Here is a 12,972-nt window from a genome sequence, read left to right on the forward strand (position 1 = left end):
TCTCCGCTCATCTAAACTTTGAATATTTATAACTCATAAACTACTCGTCCCAAATTCGATTTTCATGTATCAAAATATTAAGAAAAATATTCTGCTATGGAATAAAAAATTAAAACCCTATGTTGTCATTCAAAAAAGTAAAAACTTAAAAAATTATAAGGATAAAAAATATTTAAAAATATAATTTTTTAAGAAAAATGTTGTTTTATAAGTGACTTGAAAGTATGTAAAAAAATATTTACAAAAAAACTTACACTTTTTGAAATAATGAGTGTTGTTTGATAAAAGAATCACCCTGTATTAACCAGGAACACATCATCTTCATTGTCAATAGGAGGCTTAAATTAAATCAAAGACATTTAAAAAAAATTAAAAAATACATTTTTATAAATAAGTTATATCAAATTATACCGTACGTTTTATAACACTATATTATAGGTATTATATCAAAATATACTATACAAATAATATGACAATATATGTGAAAGACTCTACTATATCTTTATTGGATTAATTAATTTGTAACTTCATAAGATAACACTACGTAATATACGATAATATCAATACAACTTTACAACACTAAAGTTCTGGATGCAGAACATCGGGTCTTTTAAAAATCTATAGGTACTATAACTAATATCTAACGATATTAGTACCTAAGTTGTATGTAGTCGGTTCGATACTAAGTTGGTAGGTACCTAATACCAGCTATATGCGATCACTTTATCGACCGAAGGATAAACAATAGGTTCGGTAGGTGGTAATGAAAAAAATATTAAGTTGCTAACTTGTTTTAAAATTAATTGCATTACAGACTATAGATCCTACTAGTTACTACTACACGTCCAAGGTTATTGGAATATTTATTATCTTTAAACCTTGTTACGCGTCTACGTAAAATACATTGGAGTATTCATATACACGTGCCTACAGCAGCAAATGTCGAGGGGAGGAAAATTGTTTAAGGTTATACTTATACGTTTTCTGTTATTGTTAAAATATGTTCAGTATACAATTGTAGTTTTATTATTTAGGGTGGCAATTGTCCACAAGCCTACATAGCAGGAAACATGTAAATATGCCCTTGTTCAGATAGGTAGGTACGGTCGTATAGATAGTATAAAATATTGTATTTTGACGTAGGTATAGTAAGTATACTTAAACACGTATAGTACTGGTGTCGTACTTCTGACGTACACAAATAATATTATAAGCACTTTTATTAACAATAGGCGTCTAGTGATAATCATGTCACACGATCATCTCCACTGACCCTTTTTGTGTTTTCACATATTATTGAATTATTCTTTATACTATATCAATTTTATTATCGAAGCACAATCGCTTATATTGGTATTAAGTTTAACCTAGTTACATTGTACTTATTGACTACGCGTCTATGCTTAAAATTATACTAATTGTTATTTAATTACATAATTGTTATCTTAACATAATTTGGTGGAATGTATATACCAACGTTGTTCCTTAGCTTATTGAATTTTGTATGATTTGAATTAGAATTTTACGCCTGTTACATATTATGATTGTTTTCTTTTTCTAGCTAATATTATTTAATATTATTTCAATAACATTTAATTCACAATATAAGATTTTTTATATAATTTTAGATTCTGAGTGGAGCAAGGAAACTAGTGGTTTTACAATGGTGTTTTTTTTTTTATCCTGTATACAAAATTTCTACCAGAAAGAGTGCTTTGATTTCAACATAATATAGTATCTTATATTTTAGCAAATTGGATTAAGAGGTAATTTTTCGATTTTTCCAACAGTAAGATATTTAATGTCACGGGAAAAACCACCGACAAATTACGAAAAACCACTAAAAACGAGATTTTAATGTCCAACGCTTTGTGTATCACCAAAGAAATGAAGAAAAAAAAATTACAATATTAATTCAACCTTTATTAATAGATAACAATATATTAAAATATCTAGACTGATAAACCGTCCCCGCTCAGAATCGTTTTTCTCATACAATGATATTAAATAATTCATTATACATTGACCCACTTTAACCTACTGTACGACAGAGTGACATCCACTTTTTATAATTTACTTAGAATAGAACCTTAAAAAAACCCACAACACATTTTTAACCACACCTCTTTTGAGACAGTCCTAAGTGTGTATGAAGTGGGAAGGAATTTATGTTGTAAAAACCCCGGGGATCTTTAGGAATTTACTTATTTGTAAAACGGGAGCAAAATGTTCTACGTTCCATAATTTTTATACTCCCATCAACGGTAGCTACATTTACAAATTTTAATTTAAAATATAATTAAATTTTTTTATATAAAAAAATGTACCTATTACTGTTATTATTACATATAATATAGGTACTACATAGAAGTTGTTAATATATTAAATACAAAAATAGTCTTCATCCAGAAAAATTGAGTTAGGATTTTATTTTTGTTAACTGGGGGAGGAGGCGAGAGGGGGCAACTACCCTCCTCAAAAAATTTAACGGGGGCAACACCCTCTTGGTATTTTGTAAATTAATTTGAAAAATATCATCAAAAAGGCATTTTAGATTTGTTAGAATTATTTTTTCAAGACAACTGAAAAAAATAATATTTTAAAAGATTATAGGTAACTATAGAAAAAATAATGAATTGATTAATCAAAATGTATCATGCGATATGCGATATGCCATCGTAATACATCATGATATTAATAATTATGACAATAAGTAGAAACAAAACCAAACAACAAACTGCAGCCTGCTGTGTTCCGAAAAATCATTAAGGTTTGGTAAAATCTTAGTTCATATACTATGGATAGAGCCTAGAGCTACAGCGTATTATTTCGTTGCCGATATTAGCGACGAGTCTCCGAATAAGGTGATCGATGTGCACATGCGTAATGCAATTCTTCGCATAATTATCCATAAGTTACTATCACTGAATCATTCTAAATCATAGTTCGTGGTTAATTATATTATTATAGTAATTATTATGTTATTATAGTAGGCATTATACTATTTTTTCAATATATTATTATATTTAAACATAATATGCTGATTTGATGATAAATTATCTGTGGATAAATATTCAAGAAGTTGCATCACGCATGCGCATATCGAATACCTAATTCGACGACTCGTCGTTGATATTGGCAAAGTTTTTTTTTATTGGTATAATACGCTGTAGATCCATCTATAGTATAATGATCTAAGGGTAAAATTCTTAGATCACATACTATGGATGGAGCCACAGCGTATAAAATCAGTACAAAAAAACGTTGCAGATATAGCGACGAGTCACCGAATTAAGTGGTCGATTTGTGCATGCGCAACGTGACTTCTCGCATATTTATCCACAGATACTTATCGTACATTTGGATAATTATGAAAGTAGTTGCATTGCGCTTGCGCTTGCGCACATTGATCACCTAAATCAGTGACTCGTCGCTATATCGGTAACAAAATCCATACGCTCTAACTCCATCCATGGTATATGATCTAAGGTAAAATGAAAACCTGTTTTCCTTTTCGTGATAACTGTTTAACTGTGAACTTCAACTGATAACAGTATGACTCGACACGTTCTCTTTATCTTGCATTATTCTTCACTATCCATCGTCGTGTTTCACTGTTTGAGCTTTGAGCATACTAGCATATTATTATAGAAATACTACATTAAAATATAAGTATAATAATATTAGTATATCATACTATTCTAATATCATTTTTGTACAATTCAAGGTACTTACTTTTTTATTATGTTATTTTTGTGTGTAGGACTTTAGTTATTATTTGTATAAGCTATAATATTAATATACAGACGCACAGTGTAATACATTTAAAAATAAATATATATATACCTAATAACTATAAATTATAACATTAGGTATATTATCGTATATTAAACATTATATTTACAATGTTATGACTTATGGACTTCAGAAATAAATTTCGTTTTATGCAAAAAATATAATGTAATAGGAAAATATAGAAATGCAGAATGTTTTTATGAAGCTTTTTTTATAATGTCATTTAATTTTGCACACTACAATAAAGATTTAGCTTAGATAATAATATTATTATGTTATGATTTTTAGTTTCCACTGATTAAGTATAATTAGTCTCCGAATATCTTTAAGCGTGCGGTATATCGAACAAAATAAAGTTTGCCCCCCCCCTCATAAAAATTGCACAAGTTACGCCCATGGTTACAATTATAAAAACAGTATTTCTTTTTCCTATTTTTAGCCATGGCCTACTCATTCTGTAATATCTATAATCTATGCATAACCACTTTTTTTTACCTATCAAGACCCGAAGGAGGAACTGCTGCTGACATGCTTCCCTGTCTTGTGTACCTAATATATATGACGTGTACAACTATATAAGTATATTATATACCTTGAAAGTTGAAATATTGGTTGGGCACCAATATTTTGTATGTGAGTATTGCCGTTATCCGCAAGGTACGGTTTTCATTTTCATTTTTTTTATTTACTTAGTAGTTTACTGGTATCACAGAATATAGGTAATATTTTGAAAATGAGGTAGGTATTAATAATTATTTATTTGTATAGTGAAAATATTTTGAATCATAATAATAATAGACAGTTATGTTAATAAAATTGTGCTATTTTTTTGAAAATATCACAGAGTAATATTATTATATTATATTCATAAAGTAATTATTAATTTATGTTATATGTTTCAAATTAATGAATATTAGCTGTTTTAGTACCTACACTAAAATTTAACTGTTCAAAATAAAAACACTTTCAGCATCGATAATGCAAAAGACAGGAATCAATGGAGAAGGATAGTAGAAGCAGCAAAGACCCTTAATGGTCCGTATTATTCGCATTAATAGGTCAGAAAAAGAAGTATCTAAACATAGTACCATGTTATTATAAATACAAATACTATAATTATTGCTAGTTAAATTATATTTATGGAATCTTTGTCCACTCAATTTACAATTCTGGATATTCAGAACAACATACATTTGAATAGGTAATATTTTTAGCAGGCATTAATATTAGTATATTACATTATAATAAATATATTAGCTCTCAACTAATTATAAATAGGTACCTACAATTTTATTTTAAACTTTTACAATTTAAATTTAATGCATTTAAAATGTAATGTTAAATTTTAGTATAATTTGAATAATCCGCCATAAGTCGCAACAATAGTTATAACATATTCGTACATGTTCGTTTTGACCAATCAGGAATCTCATAAATTTAATCATTATTTAAATAAGGATAATATACATCCAAATACATGGGACACTGATTAACTTAAATAATTATATGTTATGTAAAACTCATTTCAATGTAATGAACTATAAACGTGGTTTGTGATAAGTATTTGCTTATATTATTGGCTTGACATAAATTCTAGTATAGGTCAGATTTCAAATATCAAATCTAGTGCTTATTTTAACTTATTTAGGTGGTTTCTTTTTAATGCATAAATATTCGTTTAATGTACATTTTCTACTTTAAAATGATGCAAGCAATACCCACTAACAGAAAATAATGATGTTGGTAAGTAGTCTACAACTTTTGGATTTTGAAGGAAAGGGGCCACTGTTTTGAGGTAGCTATTTTATATTCTGAGTGGAACGATAAATGTATTGATTTTACAATGATATGTGTTTTAGATTCTGAGTGAAACGATTAATGTATTAGGTATGTGAGTTTTTTTTTTAATTTTATTTTTTGTGTCTGTCATCACCTTTTAGGACATTAAAAGTGCTTGGATTTTCTTCAACAGTATCTTTTCTGATAGGAAAGTGAATCTAGTTGGTACTTTGAGGGGACAAAAGTAAAAATTTCCTAGTAGATTTCAAAAGCGACATGAAAACAACAGAAAAATTAAGGAAAAACGGGAATTGTTACGCAAAATCTGTTTTCGAGAAAATCGATTTTGGTTTTTGGTGCAACTCTAAAACAAATGACCGTAGGTACATAACATTTTTACTGAATGTTTATATTAGCATTTTCTATACATCATAACATTTTTCAAATATTTTGAATTATTTTGAGCAGTTTACGGACATTTTAGTTTCCATTTTTTTAGTTTTTTTTTGTATAAATATCAACAAAATTTTATATGTTTGTTAAAAAAGCTTGAAAATGTAATAGAAGGTTCTTATTATATTGTTTCAAAGGCAGATGAAAAAAAATTAAAAATCCATAGTCACAGGTTTTTTTTATAAGCATCTTAAGTTCAAATATTGACAAAATACGTAAAAATTACGAAAATTTACAAATTATTTTGAGTTAGAAATTCATGAAATTTTTTTTTTTAAATCTAAGATTTGAAAATGTAATACGAGATTCCTCATAAATTTGTCTATCTTTTTCAAAAAAAAAAAAAAATGCCTACAAGTCAAATTAAATTTTTATGAGCGTTTGAAATTCATATTTTTAGTACATTTGATATTCACTCGATTTCTCATGTAATGATTTTCTTATTTTGTTGTAATTAAAAAACTAATGACTGTAAATACTTGAAAATTTCACTGAATGTTTAAAATAGCATTTTCTATAAATGATAAAATGTTGAAAATAATTTGACTCTTTTTGAGCTGTTTACGAACAATTTCATATTTAAATTTTTTTATTTTTTTTTCTATAAATATCAATCAAGTTTTATCTGTTGCGCAAACAATTGTAATAAATTAATACAAGGCTCCTGATATATCGTTACAATTACAGTTGAAAAATATTAAAAATACATTGATACAATTTTTTTTTATAAGCATTTAAAGATCGACTTTTTACAAAATTTATCAAATTTAAAATTGAATAATTATTTTGTAGTTAAAAATTTATAAAATGTTCAACTTTTATATCTAAGGATTAAAAATTGAAAACAAGATTCCACGTAAATGGGTTATATATAAATTACTTTATTAACAATAATATCATCAAATATACTTAGTAATATCATAGGCTGACTGACCGTTTTCGCCCAGAATCGCTTTTCTAATGCAATGATATAATATCATTGAATTCAAATTTAGCACCATCCATTACAGTGACCCATTTGTAACCTACTGTACAGCAGAGTGACACCCACTTGCCCACCTTTTTTAATTAATTTTTTTTTTTTTAGTGTTTATTTTGATTATTTTAGGCTCTTTATAGCCCTGAACTCTGTTCATGATTAAATCTCTTACATTTTGTACCAATTGTATTATGAACCATTCAACAGTTTTACTTTATTATAAGCCCGAGACTATGAAAAAAGTATTTCTAAATAATGATACAGTTTAGACTATTCTATAATCAATGTTATTATCAATTATATGTATTGGAAACTAAAAATTATACTTTTTTTAATGTTTTATAAATTGTATGATTTGTATAATCAATAGTCATATGTAAATTATTAGAGTATTGACCAACTAGATTTTTTTCCATTTCACTATCTCAATTACTCATCTAAAAAATGTGTTTGTCAATATAAGAATTAATTAATATTACAGTAAAAGGGATGTTATATTGCAGTCTTATGCACAATTATTTTTAAGAGAAGGTATAGGTATCTAATTAAACATGTTTTATGCAAAATAAGTTTCAAATCATCTAAGCCCCCATATCTATACATTACCCATTACCATAGACATATCTAAGTTATATAAATCAACAACAACTCTTTCAAATTTTGATTTAGATGCATCAAAGTTCTCAAAAAAATATCTACTGAATAATTTAAAGTTAAAAAGGCGTATTTTAAAAACAAAATAATGTACTGGCACAGAATCATATTTAAGTGACACAAAAAAAATTAGTATTCGAAAATATAGTCTTCAAATGTATTTAAAAATTAGAAAAACTAGAATTTGAATATATGCATACATATTCATAGATGAAGGGTAAGCATGCTTAGAAAATCACCTTGTATACATATACGACCAAAAAGTCAAATATCCCGTGGGTTGGTTTTGGCATTGACGAGTGTATCAGATAACATTCTTCACGTTTGAATATTTTTAATTTTTAAAAAATATATATATCGTTTCTCAACTATATTAGTTATAAAGCAGAAGTTTTCATTAACAAAACCAAGTCATTACAATGGTCGATAACTAAGCAATACAATTGATAAAAAGTAATATTAAAACTTATAGTTTTTTCAAATAGGTACAAATGTACAATGGACAACAATTAGTAATAATTATGTGGTAACAATGGATGTACAATGCAAAATTGGTATACCCAAAAAACTTTACGAATTCAATATATTGTGTCAATTATACATAAATTTATAATTCTTAGATACGTACCTACATATTATGTTTAAATTAAATTAACAATTGTATATTTGTATGAACTATTAAAAATTGTTACACATATGTGAATCATATTTATACAAATATTGATTTAAATTACAATTGGAATAAATTATTTTATTAATATTAGGCAGGTACCACAATCTTATTGGACTTATTTGAAGTTGTTAAACAGTCCACGTACCCATCGAATGTGGTACTTAACTTCTGTAAAAACTGTGATTGAATTATTTGTGCTTGGATCCTTGATACTCACTACTCCAGTTAAATAATAAGAATCAGAATGGAAAAAGCATAAGCCAGCACCGCTATATCCCTTATCTACTCCTTGTCCTGAAACTAAAAATATTTTATTCATGGCACTTAAACAGTTAAACTATACGACTTTAAAAGTTGTGCACTGTTATTGGGTAGTAACTATAGTAAGTATTATATAGATTTTCCTTCATAATGACAAATTATGTGTACCTATAACATGTGGAAGTTTTGGTTTGAAACTACCCATAATATTTAGCAAACACATGGGCATAAACGAGTTAAAATTTAATTTTCATATACTATTTTTAACTTGACTGATTTTTATTGGTATAAACAATAAATAATGAGTTAGTTTTCATCAAATCCAAGTTACGTTAATTAATAAATAATTAAATAATACATATTATAATAAAATTATTATTGATGATTCGTATTGCATGAAGATATTTTACTTTTTATGTGTGGTGGTCGGTGGAGCCCCCCAAGTGTCTGTTTGTTGTATATAATAATATGGATAGCCCCCACAATAAAAAACTAAAATCGTGCCTATGACTGGTTCATGGTTGTACTTACGCTGCACCGTACAATATAAAATCATTAATGCATCGTGATACCTTAGCGTTACATCCAACCGATACACATCAACATAGTAAGGGATTACACATAAATAGTCCTATACCAGGATTAGACAAAATCGACACGTGAGCCAGTCTCTAAGTAAAAAGCCTCATCGCCCACGGCAGTATGCATTTTGAAAATATTTTTACCTATACACTATATTATATACTACCTATATTAAGCCATTCGAGCACATATCATCGTACAATTAATTATCTTGCATTAGTAACCAAATTAATTTAATAATTCTTTATCTCCACCAAACCTAATATTATCCACCACAACACAGAGTCGTGCAAGGGGGGTGGCAAATGGGGCAAGTTCCCAGCTAGGACTGTAAAACTTGAAACATTTTTAAGGGTGGAAAATGTTTAAATATGTTTGTTTAAATGCTTAATGTTTTTTTTATATTTAATAATAATACTAAATATTATTAACGTGGGGCGCCAATGAAAATTAGTACGGCAGTGACATCACTCCTTACTTACTTAGGAGGATGCTACCCATGCATTTGTTGTCTCCGTCTTACACACGTACAACATACCAAAATTTCGTTCACTATAGTTTCAGTAGTGTGCTGTTAGTTTTGATATTAGAGTGATTTGACCTATTATACATTTTTCAGATAATAACGCATTATATTATGTGCTTAAGCGTTGGCTTTTATTCGATACTTTAATTTTAATTTTCACGAACTTCCGATTAACCAAATAATCGAATTTTTCGAATAAACAAGCCGATTAATCGATGTTAAATAATTTTGATCATTTTTTGATTACCTAATGTAGAACCAGCACAACACTTATCAACAGTCGAAAACTGTTCAAATCCATTTATAAACATATTTATGTATGTACCGCGTGTGCGTGGAAACACGGTACACATTATCACTGATTACCCTGTAAATATTTTTCAATTCTGTTTGTGAGACATTAAACTAGATTAATGGATCATAAATCCCTATAACTTATAGTTTTTTAAAACTCATGTATTTTACGCATGCACAATACAACTTTTTTTTTTTTGAATTCGCAACTTGCAATATTATAATCCAGTATCGTAAACACAAAAAAAACACTTGAATCGCTAACTGCAGAAGGGAGACAAGTCCGTTTTTATCAGTTTTAAATTTGTTATCCTTTTCCATTAAGCACGCGTAAATACATCGTTTACTGCATAAAGGAGTCAAATCCGACTATCCAAACGCTAAATATAGTGTTTGGAAATTTCAGTTTACTACATGAAAAGATCATGTTATGATTTTGTTTTTTGTCTCTCCTGAAAAGTTATAAAAAATGAACCTATCCCCTTTCTGAAGTTAGCAATTCACATAAGGTTACATACAAAAATTAATAAATATTATCTTTAATGATTGAAATCGTTGCATTAATCGAGACGCTTTTCGTGTAAAACATATGCCGCCATTCATACTTCGGCTATATAATGACGTTACCTACACTTATAGTTTCAAACGCCTATACCTCATTGAATAATAAGTGTAAGATCTGCACCATATTTCTTAGATAATGACATACTTTAAATCTATAAGCAGCCTTGTTTTTAGTGTTGTGATGTCCTTTAAGTTAAATTTGTTAAAAAAATCAATGATTTCATGATATTATTTATGATTAAATATTTGATTACCCAATGTAGAACCGGCACAAAACTTATCAACTGTCACAAATAGTTCAAATCCATTTTTAAACATATTTCGACAAGTACTATGGTCGATGTATGGTAAAGATGCTTCTAATAAAATAGGACTTGAAATGCCTTTTTCCGTTTTTCCCCAACCAACAATCTGTAAAAGTATAAAACAGTTGTATAATATCCAATTATAATTATCTGTACAAATATTAATCACTTTGTATTGAGTCTTAGGAATCAGTGGTATCATTTAGGGGGGTAGGCCCTAGGGTGACCAGTTTTACAAAAAAAAAAAACGGGACAAGCAATTTTTGGTTTAAATACTTTAAAAAACATACACATTTTTTTAAAATATTTTTATATTTTATAGTTACAATTAAAATATTCTTTAACTACCTTGTTTAATATTTTATTAAGCTTTGATGAAAGCTGTGTTATAATATTATGTTTAGCATCAAGTCTGTTGCAGTATTTTGTTTTCGTTGAAACATAGGTGGAAAAACTCAAGGCTGGGAATTAACGAGTTAAAAAGTTAAAGTTAAGTTAAAAAGTTAGTTTAGTTTTAACTTTTTAACTTCGTAACAAGTTACTTTTGGCTTCTAAGTAACTTACCTGTTAAATTACTAAATATCTTTTTTGATTAACATGAAATTAACGAATTAATTTTTCATTTTAAAAATAAATGAAGATAATTTATTTTGTTTTTAATTTAATTATAATTCATTATTTCAATCAATTTCGTTTTCATGTCAAAAAATATTTATCGTGAATTGTTTAAAGTTAAACATTTATATCATTCGAATCTAACTTATAAAGTATAAACGATATTATAGTCTAGTATTTAGTTTTGGATTGGAAAAAAATTAAGTACGCTAGCGTATAAGCAAATTAACTTTTTTTAACTCAATAAAATGTTAACAAAAGGCGGGTAAGTCGTGGATGTCGCTCTGCTGTACAGTAGGTTACAAGTGGGTTACTGTAATGGATGGAATTAAATTTGAATCCAATGATATTATATCATTGTATACGAAAAACGATTCTGAACGGAGATGATTTGTCAGTCTAGGATATATTATTTTTAAAGAAAAACTTATGGAGAACCTTGTACCAAATTTTAAAAACTTAGTTATAAAAAAAAAAATTTTTACGATTTTTCAACCACTAAATTACTTGCAAATTTTCGCAATTTTGACATATTTCGTATAAATTTGAACTTTAAATGCTTATAAATAAAAATTGTGACAATGTATTCCTTTTATTTTGCAACTGCTATTGTAAAAATATGTTAGGAGCCTTGTATTAAATTTCCAAATCTTAGAATTAAAAAGAAAAACTTTTATGAATTTCTGTCTAAGATAATTTGAACATTGCCGTAATTTTTACGTATTTAGTCAAAATTTGAACTTTAAATGCTTATAAAAAAAAAATCGTGACTATATATTTCTTTTATTTTTCAAATGCTATTGTAAAAATATATTATGAGCCTTGTATTAAATTTTGAAATCTTAGATATAAAAGGAAAATTTTTTATGAATTTCTAGCATAAAATAATTTACGAATTTTCGTGATTTTTACATAATATGTTGTCAAAATTTGAACTTTAAATGCTTATAAATAAAAATTGTGACAATGTATTCCTTTTATTTTGCAACTGCTATTGTAAAAATATGTTAGGAGCCTTGTATTAAATTTCCAAATCTTAGAATTAAAAAGAAAAACTTTTATGAATTTCTCTTTAAGATTATTTGAACATTGCCGTAATTTTTACGTATTTAGTCAAAATTTGAACTTTAAATGCTTATAAAAAAAAATTGTGCCTATGTATTTTTATAATTTTTGAATGGGAGTTAGAACAACATATGTGGACCCTTCTATTAAATTTTCAAGTATTTTGTCCCAGCTAATTTTTTTTTATCAACATTTATAAAAAAAAAATCAAAAAAAATCGATTATTTCAATTGCCTATAAATAGATTAAAAATTAGTGAAATATTTTGAAAATAAAACTATATAAAGAAAATGTCAATTTAAACAACTGGTAAAATTTTCAAGTGTCTACGACTCATACTTTTTGAATAATAACAAATATCAAAACCGTTTGAGGCTAAACCGTTATTTAATGCGGTTTGTAAAAATTTAAATTTCAACACTCCTAA

The 12,972-nt window shown here is 27.1% G+C and overlaps 2 protein-coding genes across 13 annotated transcripts in view; both read right to left on the reverse strand.

The window, feature by feature from the left end:
* Nucleotides 1-12,972, reverse strand: part of LOC100574854 — a 276,000-nt gene that overhangs the window by 238,909 nt on the left and 24,119 nt on the right. The window lies entirely within an intron of this gene.
* Nucleotides 7,794-12,972, reverse strand: part of LOC100572756 — a 6,297-nt gene continuing 1,118 nt past the window's right edge. Inside the window, exons 1-2 of one of the 2 annotated variants that reach the window (XM_029489225.1) lie at nt 9,950-10,798; nt 7,794-8,633 (exon numbers count right to left, since the gene is read on the reverse strand). In XM_029489225.1, coding sequence (XP_029345085.1) covers nt 8,449-8,633; nt 9,950-10,055 — 291 coding nt within the window. In that variant the 5' untranslated portion in view covers nt 10,056-10,798 and the 3' untranslated portion in view covers nt 7,794-8,448. The other variant, XM_029489226.1, reaches the window with a different exon arrangement.

This window comes from Acyrthosiphon pisum, chromosome A2 (assembly GCF_005508785.2).
Source record: "Acyrthosiphon pisum isolate AL4f chromosome A2, pea_aphid_22Mar2018_4r6ur, whole genome shotgun sequence".
Taxonomy (NCBI): Eukaryota; Metazoa; Arthropoda; class Insecta; order Hemiptera; family Aphididae; genus Acyrthosiphon; species Acyrthosiphon pisum.